Here is a 14156-nt window from a genome sequence, read left to right on the forward strand (position 1 = left end):
CATAATGAATCAAGGTCTAATTTTAGAGCATGGTATTTTAGAGACATCAAGAGATTGCAGTGTCTTTATGAATAAATAATCTGGACACGCACACATAGGCATCAATTCTGGGATCTGTGACACCTGGTAGATCATAGGATCATGATAAAGCTGGGCTGGAAGTGACCTTACAAGGTCATCTAGTCCAGTCCCCTGCTCAAGGCAAGATCATGCCTGACTAAACCAGCTAAATGAGATGGGTATTAGTGATGGCAACGCTTGTTTTATGCTTCTTCTCTGAGTCCAACGTGATTTCAGGCATTAGCTTTTATTTGATGGCTTTTAGCTATCAAAGGGTCATCACAAGAATATTTATTTCTGTTGGGCCTACTCTTATGTCAGCTTACAGGATGCTGGTGATATGGGAACTCCTGTGCTTGTTCTTTCACTTGGATATTCCTCCAAATTTGGAAATCTCTTCTTTTGGTCAAGTTAATATTATACCTGGCTGCTCCACCTGCAATCTAGTCTAAACTAGATTTGTGGACTTCTCCAGAAAGTGACTAATTATAGAGGACTGAGTAGTATTATTTACCTCACATTTTGTCAGTTGCATAATTCTATCTATCATATTTTCCTGATGTATTACACAAGGCAATATCATTTATGCTACTTAAGTGAATTAGTGAGTTTTCTGCTTTGCCAGCTGGCTTTGCTCCCTACAGAGCAACTCAGCTAGTCTTTAAAATACAAAAGCACAATCCTTACATCAAACAAACAAATAAACCAGCAAACACAAACCTTTGGCCTTTCTCTTAGTGGTAGTCCTTTGCCCCCAGGACAATAGTATGACCCCTTTCTGGCAGCAAACTTATTTGGGGTCCAGTTAGCTTCCTGTCTGCAAACTGCTGCTTCACTCAGTTTGCATCCTTCTGGTTTCCCTTGTGGGGTTTTAAACTAGTGGGCTACTCCTTCATTGCTTAAATGCTTACAGCTGGGTTTCTTCAATAGGGTTATCTGCTTCCCCTTAAAGACCACCCATGCTGATTTTATCAAAAAAGAGGGAATCTAACAAATATAACTTTTTAACAAATAAAGTAAATATATTTAAAACAAATCAAGGAAAATGTTTTCACTAAGAAAGGGCATTAGTGTGTTAGGAAAAATCATTGAAAGATCAAAAATGCACTATTTATAGTGTAAGAGTATTTTATGAGATATACTTTGACTTACCCATACTGGCAATTATACTGTGTACTGGTAACCTAGAAGGTCCATGATAGCATGCCTTTGATTCATTGTTTTTTCTATTTTCTTCCTGCTTCTTAAAAGCAGAATTTTCTTCTTTGGTGATATTTATATAAAAACATATATCTGTAGAGCTCATTGTGTATCGAGGACCTGGATTCAGCAAAATATTTTTGTTATCTTCTCTCCTAACACCAATCAAACAGACTCCAAACCTAATTAAAAGAGGAAAAGACACAGTTCATTAAATGTGACACAACAGAATACAAGAAAATGGATATGTCAATAATAAACATCTGATTTAGTCCAGATTACTTGTTGTAGGCTGCCCACACATTCATTTTCTCGGATAATAAATGTATTTGGAAAAATACTATATTTAATAAAATTATCTCCAGAATAAGCGATTTGTAATCAAGCACTGTTTTTAAGGACTCTGAGTCCCAAGTTATTTTTAAAAGTTTTTGATAGCTAACTGTAGTCTCCTAATGTTGTTTCAGTTAATTTCTCATATGAGAAACATATTCCCTTCTGAAAGTACATTAAAAGAAGAATTAAACTCTGTTATGAGAAAGTATTCTTCCCACTAAATTGCTCCATTATGCACCTTTCAAATGAAACTATTTCACCATATGTTTTAATTACTCATTCTTAAAAAGCTGTTTGATCAGTAGAAGATAAAGAATTAAAAAGATAGCACCTTTTTCATTTCAAAATTTTGAAAGACAACTCAGTTTTCAGTCCATTAAAATGATTTTGAGATATTTTTTCATGTGTACCTTCATCACAGATTACTAGTTTTATCATTAATTTTATTTCAAACCATCTTTTTAGCAGATACAAACATATAACATACAAACTAAGTGAGTATTGCAAAGCAATCAGGGCACAATTTGAAGTGTAGTTTAAAGAAATCTGGAAATTAGTTGAGATTGTGAGATTGTTAACAGATGAAGTTGGATTAGGCCTAGTGCATGTTTCAGTAACAATGTATTTGATAATGATGGTATGTCTACACTGCACAATGTAGCACCATGTAGAGATTATTAAAAGATACGGCTGCTCATGCTAGCTATGGAATCAAATGCATTACAGATGCACTAACACAGAGTTTTATCCAGGCCAGTAAACCGTATTTCCCAGGAGAGCCTATTAGCCCCAAGCAGCATTGGGTTACTATGGTTATACTGTTTCCAATTTTTAAACTTGCTTGAACAAGCCGATCAAGCTTGCAAAATAAGCTTGGGCTCTTCCTGCATGGCACTGCCTATAGACATATCTTTTAACCTGTACAAGACCTATAACATCAAGAAAGAAAGTATCAAAAGTATTCTTAAGGTTCTTTCCAGAAATGTTCTGTTATTATTAGGGTAGTCCTCAGAAGATATATACCAATTGCATTTGAAGTTAACCTTGAATAGAACAGGCATGTTGTGAAGGAAGCTCAAATTCAAAAGTGACCCAAAATGAAAACAAACAACCAAACAAAAACGCTTTGTAGGGTGGATTGGGTAAAGAAGAGGGTACAACTTAATGGCCTATATTTTAACTATTAATTTTCTTTAGATGTATGCATCCTTCTAATTTCTAGACCCATTCTTCACATTGCCTGCGACAGGACCCATCTTCATTGCATTAGTAAGGCTGGCTTGACACGTTCACAACTAAGAGGAGTTTTCTTCTGATTAGCATGGCTTACATAACTACAAAAGAACTGTGAAGGTTATAAAGGTAAACGGACATTTAAAACTAGAGCAAAACATACACAATATGGGGCCTTCTAGTACAATACTTTCATAGCACAACATAAACAATTTGTTTGAATGTTTAATTCTGCAATAAGGAATGGAACATACTTTTTATGTGCATGGAAAGAAGCATATGTGAAGCTTTTCCCCTCATACTCAGCAAAAAATGTACTCTCCTCCAGGTTAATATGATACACTTCATTACCAGAGCATCTGCCATACATTTTCTGCCACTGTTCTGGAGATTGCTGGCCCTCCCTGAAACATGCACAGATAAAGAGAATAATTTTAAACTTGATGTAAAAAATTCATTAATCATAGAGCCATCCCTTGGCAATGGAACTGCAAAATTCTACTAGAAAGGTCCCGTGGGCTAAGCTGCAAGAAATATTAGAGATCAAAGTTTAGTAACAATGAAATGCAGAGATTAATTTATCATCTAATGTGAATTAAGGAACATTTTCTACTCTAAGGAGTAGGCCTATTAAGATTGTGAACTTCAATATCAAGAGAAAGAAACATGGTGTGAATTTTAAGTAATTCAACCATAATAAGCACATTCATTGCAATTTATAAATGACAGAGATGGTGAAATTGGCAGCACACTAGATCTATTAATATAGACAGCTTAGTCAGATTCTCCACAAAGACTTGACTCTGATTACTGGTAGCAAAAAATGTTCAAAATAAAGCAACAAGACCTTATACCATACGCTACTTAATTTTGGCAAATCAATGAGCATGTCTACACGAAATATTTTCTGTGCAGTTGGCTAATTAGTTGTGCAGTAAATATTTCTCATCTATATGTGTTCCACTATTAGGATGCAATATACTCATTTAGTCTGCAGCAGGATAGTACTTGCACAAGTACTTCATGATGTGGAGTAAAAAACTCTGCAGCAGCACATGTATAGACACTGGAAGGGCTGGCTGGGGCATGAAGGTGCTTCAGCGTGGTGGCTGCCTGCCAGCTAGTCCTGCGCTGAAGCACCCTCGTGCTCCAGTCAGCCTCTCTACAACACCCTGAGCCAGGAGGAGTAGTCCTGGTCCTGGCAGGCTGACCCCTTGGTTCCCCTGTTTGCCAAGGCTCCTCTGCCCCAGCTCCATGTATTACAATCCTGAGCACACATGCAGATGCACACCCAGCTTGAATAAACTCTGAAATGATAAACTCTAGAGTCTATTCAAATGGATTAATAGGCACATGTAGACATGCCCACTGTATGCAAATTTAGTTTTGGAAAAAGTTGTCATGCTTGTCTTTTACTGTAGTCAGTTGCTTTTCTGTTTCTTGTGGGCTAAGATGAAGTGTAGTAATGTGAAAAAAAATCTTTAATTATATGTTTTGGTCATCTAATTCTTGAAATCAGAACAAGCTAATTTCTTGTCCAATAAATGCTGTCCCTAGTGGAAGAGTGAAATATTTTTATACCCCCATGGAGTCTTTGCAATACATTTGTCAATTTAAGAATTACGGTTTTTGGTTTCAAATTTGAAATGATGCTCAGGAAAAATGGACCAACGTGGGCTTTGTGTAGTCTGAAGGATCAGGGAAGCAGCTGCAATTAGGACATAAACATGGTAAATATGCAAGGTGTCTTTTCATGTAAAACAAAGATCGGTGTTTAGACTGATAGGAACTTTTGGGTGGTACTAGTCTAGACACCTTCCATTTCCCAATAAATATTCTTACATTCTCCAATTTTCAGTTCTTCTGTACACTTAAATGAATGGTTTATTTTTATGCAGCTTTTTATAATCAAAATTTGCATTTTGAATCATCTCCTAAAAATGATAAAGTTTGTGAACACTGAAATTCACTAAATAAAAACTAAAGAAAATGTATGAAGGTGACAGTGGTGCTGACACTTGTTGTGATCTGGTTATAAATGGGACAAAAGCTCTTTAGCTTAGATTTAAAACCTGGTGTTCCAATCAAGAGATGTTTCTGCTTCCATGAATTTATAATTGGTCGTCTTCTTCTTTGCTTATTAGCCTATTAGATTTTAGAGTCTTCTGCTCTTTACAAAACCATCTTAACATTTTGCTATCTCTTTTCATGTACAATGTTCTTTCTAAAGCTTTCTCATTCCTTGGCTTGATGCCAAACCTAGTGTTTTGGAAGAAGAAGTGACATATTTATTTTAATGAATGTAAGGAGGCATCCTTATTGAGGCTACTGGACACTAACTGACCCAGTAACTCACTCAAGCCAACGCACTAATTAAATGCATCCTGTGTTGCCTAATGTCATCTTAGTAATTTCCCTAATCATGTTATAAACTGAATTATGGATGAAGCTCCTTACACAATATTAGATCTCTGTGTGATCCTAATTGAGCTCTCCCTGCTGTATATTCAAGAATTCATATATGTAGGATACGCAGATTCGTATATATAGGATAGGTAACAATGATCATTTTTATTATTTGCTATCTTGCTTTACTGAAAATCACTTTGCAATAAAACCCATACCACTGTCAATCTTTTTACAATTTTTAATTTTGCTTTGAATTGTTAATTTTTTTCTTATAAAAAATGCCTTGAAGGATGCGAAGTAAGCTTGTTTCAAGTAATTTGTATAACCTTTGCTGTGTTTTAGATCACACCACTACCTTCTATTGCAATGAATCTATCTTTATTCTGCTTTCTTGGTTGCCCAGTAACATTTGATATTCAGACAAATTCTGTTTCTGAAGAGCTTTCATTTTATCCAAAAATGGGTGCAAACTTTAAGCTGTTTCTCAGATCTCTCCTCTAGTTTCCAAGCAATAGTACTGGTTAGTGCTCAATGGAAATGGTTATATAGCATTTTTCTTGTTTTTTTCCTTGTTTTTATCCTTGTTTTTTCTTTTCTGTTGGAGACTATCAGATCAAAAATGTGTGTTATAGTTTTTTAAAATATAAATATTTTAAATATAAAATTTATATTTTAATAAATTTCCTGGCTTTCCTACCACTTTGCCTTCCTGGCTTGTCTTTGGCAGTCCACCTGATGTGCTGATGGGCAACTGGGGCACATCTACACATGCATTTACTATGCATTTACTGTGCAGTAAATGCATAGTAAATTACCATGCAGTACATTACCATGCAGTTAGCAGTTTTTAGGCTGGTGTCTACACATGTAGACATTAAAGCACATTAATACTGTGTGTGAACTGACTTGGGACTAACTATTTCTTTTTTCAGGAGCTGCATTTAAGCTTCCTGCAAGTTGTGTGTGGCTCACTAGCCATGGTTTGATCACCTCTGATATAGGGTGAAACTAAAGTTAGTCCCAAGTCAGTCGATACACAAAGTGTTACTGCACAGTAACTAATTGGGTGTAAATTTGCTACCTATGTGATACGGGTATCAAATTTATACCCAAGTCAGTTTAAGTCACCATATTTACTGAGCTGTATGGGCATGCACATGTAGATGTCCACGCTTACTGCACAGTAATTTTCAGTTATTGCATCGTAATCTGAATTACTGTGTAGTAAATGTGCACAGTTAAATGCACTTCGGGACTCTTATCAGGACTTCGAGGCTCCACTTCCAATCAGTCTACTAGATGGCCACCATAGATTCCAGTGCGGACCTCAAGGTCTCCAGGGTTTGATGCTCCCAAGTAAGGCTGTCAAACAGATTGTCATGCAGCTGTTCTACTTAGCCCAAACTAGAATAAAATATATTTTTTTAATAACCTGAAAAAGAAAATGCTCTTTCCCAGCATGGCTCTGCTTCCAACTTGTATCATTGTTATAGGCCACTAAACATCTAGCTGTTCAATTGCAACATGATGTCGCTCTCAAACTAGTCTCTGTCAGTGAGCCAGTGTCCCCACCCATATAGCATAACTGTTCACAGCTGGGTGGATATATTTGCATCAGAGACAGAACTTTACATTAAAACTCATAACTTTTGGAAAACTAATATTCTAAGTATATATAAAAGCAGTATAGAAAATAAATGAAAGAGTATTACCTGTTTTTATTAAAATAACAAAGCTAGAAATACAATTATAAAAAAGAAATAGTCATATGTTTTACTTTTTTTTGCCTAAAATAAAATATTTCACCTGGTTAAAGTCTGCTTGGTTCCAGTTAGTTGTCTAAAAGCTTCCCATGGTGCTGTTCTGCAAAGATCACATGAAGTTCATCAATTCAGAAATGCTATTATTGTCCAATATTTTGTACCATTTTTAAATCTTAGTGGAAGGATTTTTATGTTACTAGATTTATTTATTTATAAAATCTATACATGTAAACATAAAGTCAAGTTTTTAAATCTAAGGCTGAGTATAGTCTTGATCCTATAAACAAGCATATGTTTAACCTTATTCATACTATTATTCCCACTGAAAATAATGAAATTATTCACATTTTACATGCTTAAATTTTAGTTTAAGCATATAAAAGCTAAAATGCAAGTCAATAGAGAGATTACCATCATGTCAATAGTGGTTTGATATGCCCTATATTTTTAAGACACCTGGAAGATGAAAAACCCTACAGCCTTCAAGTTTGAAACAGGTTTAATTTACCTTCAGTACCTATGTTTGACAGTATAGTTTTGTTATGTTGGGGAAAACAATCTCTATGTACAATGTAATCCCTTATCTGCATGCTAGCATTGATAAAGTCATTTTTATGATTGCTATAGCCAATTATATTAATAATGGATATCAACTTCATAAGAACGTTAATATCCATTATTTTTTTTCTGTTCGCAAATCCTTCTGAAACCAATTCTAAGATATACAACTATGCCTGTCATGTACAGCTCTTCACTAAAGAGCCTGGACAAATAAACTTCTTTCTACAGGTTCTTAATGAACAGGTCAGTTTTGTAGGCATTACTCTTAACTCTGTGAATGGTTACAAAAACATATATAATGACAGAGATGTGAAGGATGGGGTGTAATTTTCATGGGCACTTTAGCCACAAAGTAAAGTTTTGATACAACCAAGATCCCAGGATGCAAACTTTTTCAATATGTATACCACAGAAGCAGTGATCTCCACATAGTGCCATGACTTCAATAATAACTTGTTATTAAATGACTTTGAAAAAACTATAACAAGCAAGAACTGAGGAAAATAAAATAGGAAATAATAAATTAACAGATTACTAAGAACATTCATTTTTCTTCCTATTTTTTTTGCAGGAGCTGCATTTAAGCTTCCTGCAAGTTGTGTGTGGCTCACTAGCCATGGTTTGATCACCTCTGATATAGGGTGAAACTGTCCATTGATACCGATGGGAATTTTGTCACTCACTGATGTAAGTGAAACCAAAATTTGATCAATTGAACTACTTATGATGAATGAAGAAGGGTGCACGTTCATTAATGCACCATAATTACAGCACATTAAGTCTGGTACCTGTAATAACCGGTACTAACTTAATACACTGTAATAGGCACTATTACTGTGCATTAGCACAAATGAATGCTTTTTTGCATGATGCTTAATGCCCATTGGACTAATCTACTGTGCATTAGCAGATTAACACAGTTTTTGCCCGCCATGCTAATGTGAAGTAAAATTAGGCCAATGGGCATTAAGCATCTCATGGAGACGCACATGAAATAGACTTTTGTAGAGAGAAATTAGAAAGTATTAAGAAATACTTGTATTAATACATGAACATCTGAAATCATTGGTATTCAAACTATGGGGTGTGACCCCTGGTCAGTGTGATGAAAGGTTGGGGGGGTGCAGTGCAGTGGGGTGCAGACAATAAATTTGCAAGGAGCTGGTGCAGCCCCAAAAGGGGGATGAAGGAAGGAGGGACCCCTGGGCAGGCTCCTTCAGTGGGCTGCTTTGCCTCCAGGAGGCTAGTGTACACAGCCTAGAACCACAGTGGGGCTGAGGCAACAGGTGCTAGAGCCACAGTGGGTGAAGCCTCCCTGCCAAGCTGAGTCAAGCAGAACCATGACAGCTGTTAGGATAAGGTGTACCCTGTGTCTGGATGCACTGCTCCTCTGGTATGAAGGGGTGGGGGTGCAAACAAAATTGTAACTCAAAGGGGGGTTCAGCTCAAAAAAGTTTGAAAGCCATTGTCTTAAGTAGTGAAACAAGAAAACAATCATTTGCAGTCAAACATGGTCAGAATTGCAGAGCAGCCTGGAATTTGAAAGTATGTTTGCAAATGCTGTGTTAAGGAATTACCAGGTTTCCTAATGAATACCTATTGTTGCTTACCTCTTCAAGCAGTTTTATTAACAGTTCTATTTTTTTCCTATGGTTATGAAGCTTTTTGGATTTTGTATAGGTGTGGGTTTTTTCCCAATAGTTAATTTTAAAAATAGGGTGAAATTGATAATTTTAACACTGTGTAGGGATCTGCTTTTGGAATGAGAGCTGACCTGATAAGACATGTTTTCATTGGAAACTGCTTATTTCCTGAAACTGAAATAATTTGCATGAACACCACTTCTTCATTAAACTGAGAAAACTCAAGCAGGATTCTGTCAGATTACCTGAAAGGCTAAAACTTCCAAGATCTACAGCATGCAGGCTGGTATGAAGCAGAGATTCAGGGCTTCCAGGTTTCATGACTAAGGCAGCCCTGCCAAACAGTGTGATCAGGGCTTCCAGAGACATTTGAACTTTTGACCAGCTCTAAGCAGAGTATTAGCAACAATAGTTCTAGTTCAGTCCCTTCAGACCTAGGGAAGGGATGTATCAAGTACAGCAGTCACTGATAAAGTTCAAACATAGCTTTAGGATACATATAGACATTCAGTTTCTAGCAGAAGAATCACTGTTCTCCCAGTAGGAAAAAAAAAGTGTGCAGATGTTTGGGCTTTTTCTTCTGAAACAAAATGGCTGCTCCAGGAGAAAAAATAACCCATCAACAACCAGAGTTAATTCAATCCAGAAGAAATTCTCCTGGGAGACATAACAGCTGTACAGTTTCCCCCAGTTTAACTCTTCCTGAGGACTAGAGGAGTGAACTGAGGAAAAGGCAGCCTGCCTTCCTGAGATTGGGGTCACTCAGTCTTAAGAAGGCATGGGAGAGCACTTGCTCCCCACATCCTATAGACTGGGAGGTGAAGGAAACAGCTGTCACCATCCTCTGTATATTCCCCAAACTGGGTGGTCCCCAGTTTCAGAAAGAGGCAGGGTGCTTTGCCCATTCCCCTTTGCTGCCCACACCACACAGCTGAGTGGAAAGGCAGTGATTTAAAGCTGACAGCTGGGAGTGGGGATACAGAAAAGTTTCCCCAACCTGGCTCCAGGCTTCCACTGCCCCCACTCCCCTTCCACTCCACCATCAGCTGAGTGACAGAATGGCAGAGCTAGGTAGTTTTATATTGTCAATCCCCTCAACTTTCAGCTAAAAAACAACCTATTATTAAGATACTGAGTATGAGACATTAAACTTTAGCAAACATTTTTAAAGGCTGAAGTCATCATATGTGCTTGCCTCAGCAAACACAAGATTACCATGAGTTTATACTCCAAATTCTGTAGGAATTCTCTTGTTTCTTTTGTTTGGATGGGACCTTAAAGAAATTCTACCCAAGATTGGATACCATAACTACAGCTGAACAATAAAGTTTATTTTGGCGCTGCAGCAATAATATAAAGCAAGAAACAAGAACCAGGGGCCAAAAAAAGAGCTTGGTTCAGCATCAACACTATTTTTTTTTTTAACAGCTTGGGAAAAAGACAATTGGACAAAAAAATGCTGCAGATTGTTTTGGCTAAGCTTCTAATGTTTCTAAAAAGAGTGTCTCCTACACTTTGTGGGTGTCTGTTTGTGTGCATATACAGGTTTCCCTTGCTTTATGCGGGTTCTGCATGTACAAATTTGCTCTTATGTGATTACCCTATTTATACCAAAGATTAATTATATGAGAGGTAAATTCACTCGTATGCTATTGGTTTGGTGAATGCCTGCAGTCAACTGCTTTGTGTGGTGCACTGGGGGAGAGACACGCTTCAAAATATAGTCTCCTGTGTGGATCTGTGCTCCTCGCTCATTGTCTGCAACACGTGTTTCTGTAGTTGCCATCCCCATTATGATAGTGCCCTCTGCTTGTGTGTACTGTCTGCTGTTGCTGAGTACCAATATTATCTTGTAAAAGTGGTAGAAATGGGTCTGGGGGTCAGTACATTCAAGGTTTTGGAACATATCCCTATTTGTTATATTGTAAACTGGGTTCCCTTTATGCAAATTACAGTTATGTGCCTTTTTCTGGGAGCACATGTACAGCATAAAGTGAGGGAAACCTGTATATATAACATTGATGTATAGAATAACAAATATATATGTAACATTTGTGCTTTGGCTAAGCTTCTAATATTTCTAAAAATAATCTCTCCTATACTTTTTGGGTGTGTGTGTTGTGTGTTTGTATGCATATTTATATAACACTGATGTATCAAATAAAAAATATATAACATTTATGTATAGAGAAATACAGTCTTTTTGCACTAGAAAAGAAGAAAGACTCAGTGAAAATGTTTAATATATTCAGATAAAAATTAGCTGAACTATTTTTTGCATGTTCTGTTTCTTTTTATAGTTAAATTTATATATTTTAAAAATTAGACAAAGTGAAAAAGAGTACTACTTCACCCATTCATCCACAAAAGCAAACTTTAAGAAAGTGGTCTCAGGATGTGTTAACCAAATCCAAAAGCAATATCATGATATTCTACAGTGCAATGACCACCTCTAAATGAATATAGGAAACTCCAAATAATTCCTGTAGATACAGATTTCCAAAGTAGTGAAGACAACTGAGGCACTTCTATTTATTTTACTAACCCTATAGAGATACAGCAAAAACAAAAAAAAGTTTTGAGGAATGATATGAAAAGGCCTTTCTTTTAAAATTAACTATCTTCTAGAAAAGCCTTATTTACAAAAACAAAATTTAAAACATACAATCTTTTTTACTTAAAGATAATGTCTATGTTCAAGCTTGTGTTTTTTGTATCTAATTATGTGTTACAAAAAGAAAAGTAAATTGTGTTGCCATGGAATTGGATAGAAAGTTCTTTCCTGGTCTGAGAGTTGGTTAAAAGATAGCAAAGAGTAAGCCTAAATGGTCACTTTTCAGGATGGAAGGAGGTCAAAAGTAGGGTGCCACAGGGGATCTGTGCTGGCCCCAATTTTATCTATTTTCATCAATGACCTGCAAATGGGGATGCACAATGAAATCTCTAGTTTTCCAGACAAAACCACTTTATGCCAGGTACTCAAGTCTCAAGCTGACAAAGAGGAGCTGCAAAAAGATCTTACCAGAGAGTGGACAAAAAATAGCAGATTAACTTCAGTGCTGACAAGTACACGGTAATATACATGCATGTGATGTGCTTTGTTAATGGCTTCAGCATTTTCTCATTCTGTCCTTTCCATAATACTAAAGACAGGACAAATAGCAAATGAATCCGCTGTGTAAAAGCTATTGTAAATGCTCATGAGGCTATTAATCACCAACTGGAAGTACTTCAGCAAATGGAAATCAGAGAGAGACACTAAAGTTTTAAAAAATCACAAAAGTCCGGTGAATGAAGTTAGAGCACCTGGAATTCAGAGCTAGTTGTAGGTAAGGTATGCTGTAATGTATAGTAAACTTTGTTTAAAATTAATTATTGATTCTTTTAAATCAATTTCAACAAATAATAGAGACAGATTCAAAGTTTTATACCTATGTAAATAGCAGAGTTTTGGGGGGTTTATTTTTTTAAAGAAACCAATCCAGGCATTTGATTTCAACTGAAGGTAGGAGTCAGTCTTAGGGCCTACCTTGGAGATTGGTGTTTTTGTTCAATGGTTCTAAACATCGTGAAGTCCTGCTAATTTGGACTTCATTGTGCAATCAGCTTTCTCACCTGGTAAAAAGGTCATGAGACCAGTCGTTCCTAAATGAACTCAGCCACATCTGAAGCAGAACTGAAAAACAGGATCTTCATCATTTTCAAGCTGACTCAAGGTAAAAAAAATTCAAGGTTGAAACATTTGAGTCTGAACATCTCTCCTTATGAATTTTAAAATGGATTCTGTTCCACTTTGGGACCACCACTCAGGCTTTAAAATAGCAAAAGATTTTAACTTGTTTAAATGTAAATTTATTTATAAAGCTTTTCCCCTGACCTTTTATAAACAATGACTTTGACTCTATATTAAAGATGATGAATGGCCACTTATCACACCTGCCCAATCATACCTTCATATACATTTGCCAACTGCCATGATTCAAATAAACAAATATAGATATGACTCAGATGAATATTTCACTATCAAGCGTACACTATGACCTTCTTGCTATTTCAAAACAGTCATTTATAAATAATTCCAATAATTATTTGTTGCTTTTTTTATATCATACTGTATTTTTCCTAATCAAATATTTTGTTCTTATTTCAGAATTTTTCATATCTTTGACCTTGATTCTTTTCTTCTTTCACTTTTTGATCCTCTTCTCTTTCCTCACTTCCTGCCCCCCACCCACTCTCTACAAAGAGATGCTTAACTGCACAGTAGCCTAATTTACTGCACAGTAAATGTGTGCATTTACATTCATGTACACTTACTGAGCAGTAAATTACCCTAATCACAAGTAAATTTGCTACTTGAAAATGCAAATACAGATAGCAAATTTACTCATGATTAGTTACTACAGTCACACACATGTGACGTGTGACTGTGAAGCTTGGTGCAGCACAATCCATACATTGTGCTGCAGGGAGACGTAGGCTGACCCTAAGCAGTGTGGGTTGGCCAATCAAGGTTGCCCTGTACACTATTGCCATCTGTTCCCAGGCAGACAAGGGAGCCTACAGAACACACTGAAGGTATGTGCATAGGAGGCCCCTGGCTGTGCAGCATCAGAACTAAAGATTCTCTGTTCTTCAGAGGATCTGTATTCAAATGTTTGTTCAGGCCTCTCTAGGTATGTTTTTCTACCAGGAAAATTCTCAGAAGATTCTCCCAGGTCATTTGAACATTTTTACACAACCTTCATCATCACAACCCTGGCTTCTCTGTTATCTAATCTCCTTACCTCCCAGAAATCCCACAGTGGGTTATGTATTTCCTAATCCTTGACTTACATTCTTCTGTTTTCTTCCATATTATGTTCATATTACTATTATATTATTCAAAATCTTAGGGACCTCAGCTGCATACTTGTTCTCCCTGAACTTCAACTCTCTGACAGGATCAGGC

The 14156-nt window shown here is 36.5% G+C and overlaps 1 protein-coding gene and 1 long non-coding RNA gene across 6 annotated transcripts in view; one reads left to right on the forward strand and one right to left on the reverse strand.

Annotated features, from left to right (window-relative positions):
* Positions 1-14156, reverse strand: part of KCNT2 (potassium sodium-activated channel subfamily T member 2) — a 353399-nt gene that overhangs the window by 93235 nt on the left and 246008 nt on the right. For 3 of the 5 annotated variants that reach the window (XM_090048564.1, XM_090048566.1, XM_090048565.1), the window contains exons 16-18: positions 7045-7101; positions 3084-3233; positions 1213-1442 (exon numbers count right to left, since the gene is read on the reverse strand). In XM_090048564.1, coding sequence (XP_089904690.1) covers positions 1213-1442; positions 3084-3233; positions 7045-7101 — 437 coding nt within the window. The remainder of the gene's footprint in view (positions 1-1212; positions 1443-3083; positions 3234-7044; positions 7102-14156) is intronic. The other 2 variants (XM_090048568.1, XM_090048569.1) reach the window with 2 other exon arrangements.
* The window catches only part of LOC149864166 (uncharacterized), a 189696-nt gene that overhangs the window by 35849 nt on the left and 139691 nt on the right, over positions 1-14156 (forward strand). The window lies entirely within an intron of this gene.

The sequence above is a fragment of the Crocodylus siamensis genome, chromosome 5 (genome assembly GCF_052110815.1).
Source record: "Crocodylus siamensis isolate JL-2025a chromosome 5, ASM5211081v1, whole genome shotgun sequence".
Lineage (NCBI taxonomy): Eukaryota > Metazoa > Chordata > Crocodylia > Crocodylidae > Crocodylus > Crocodylus siamensis.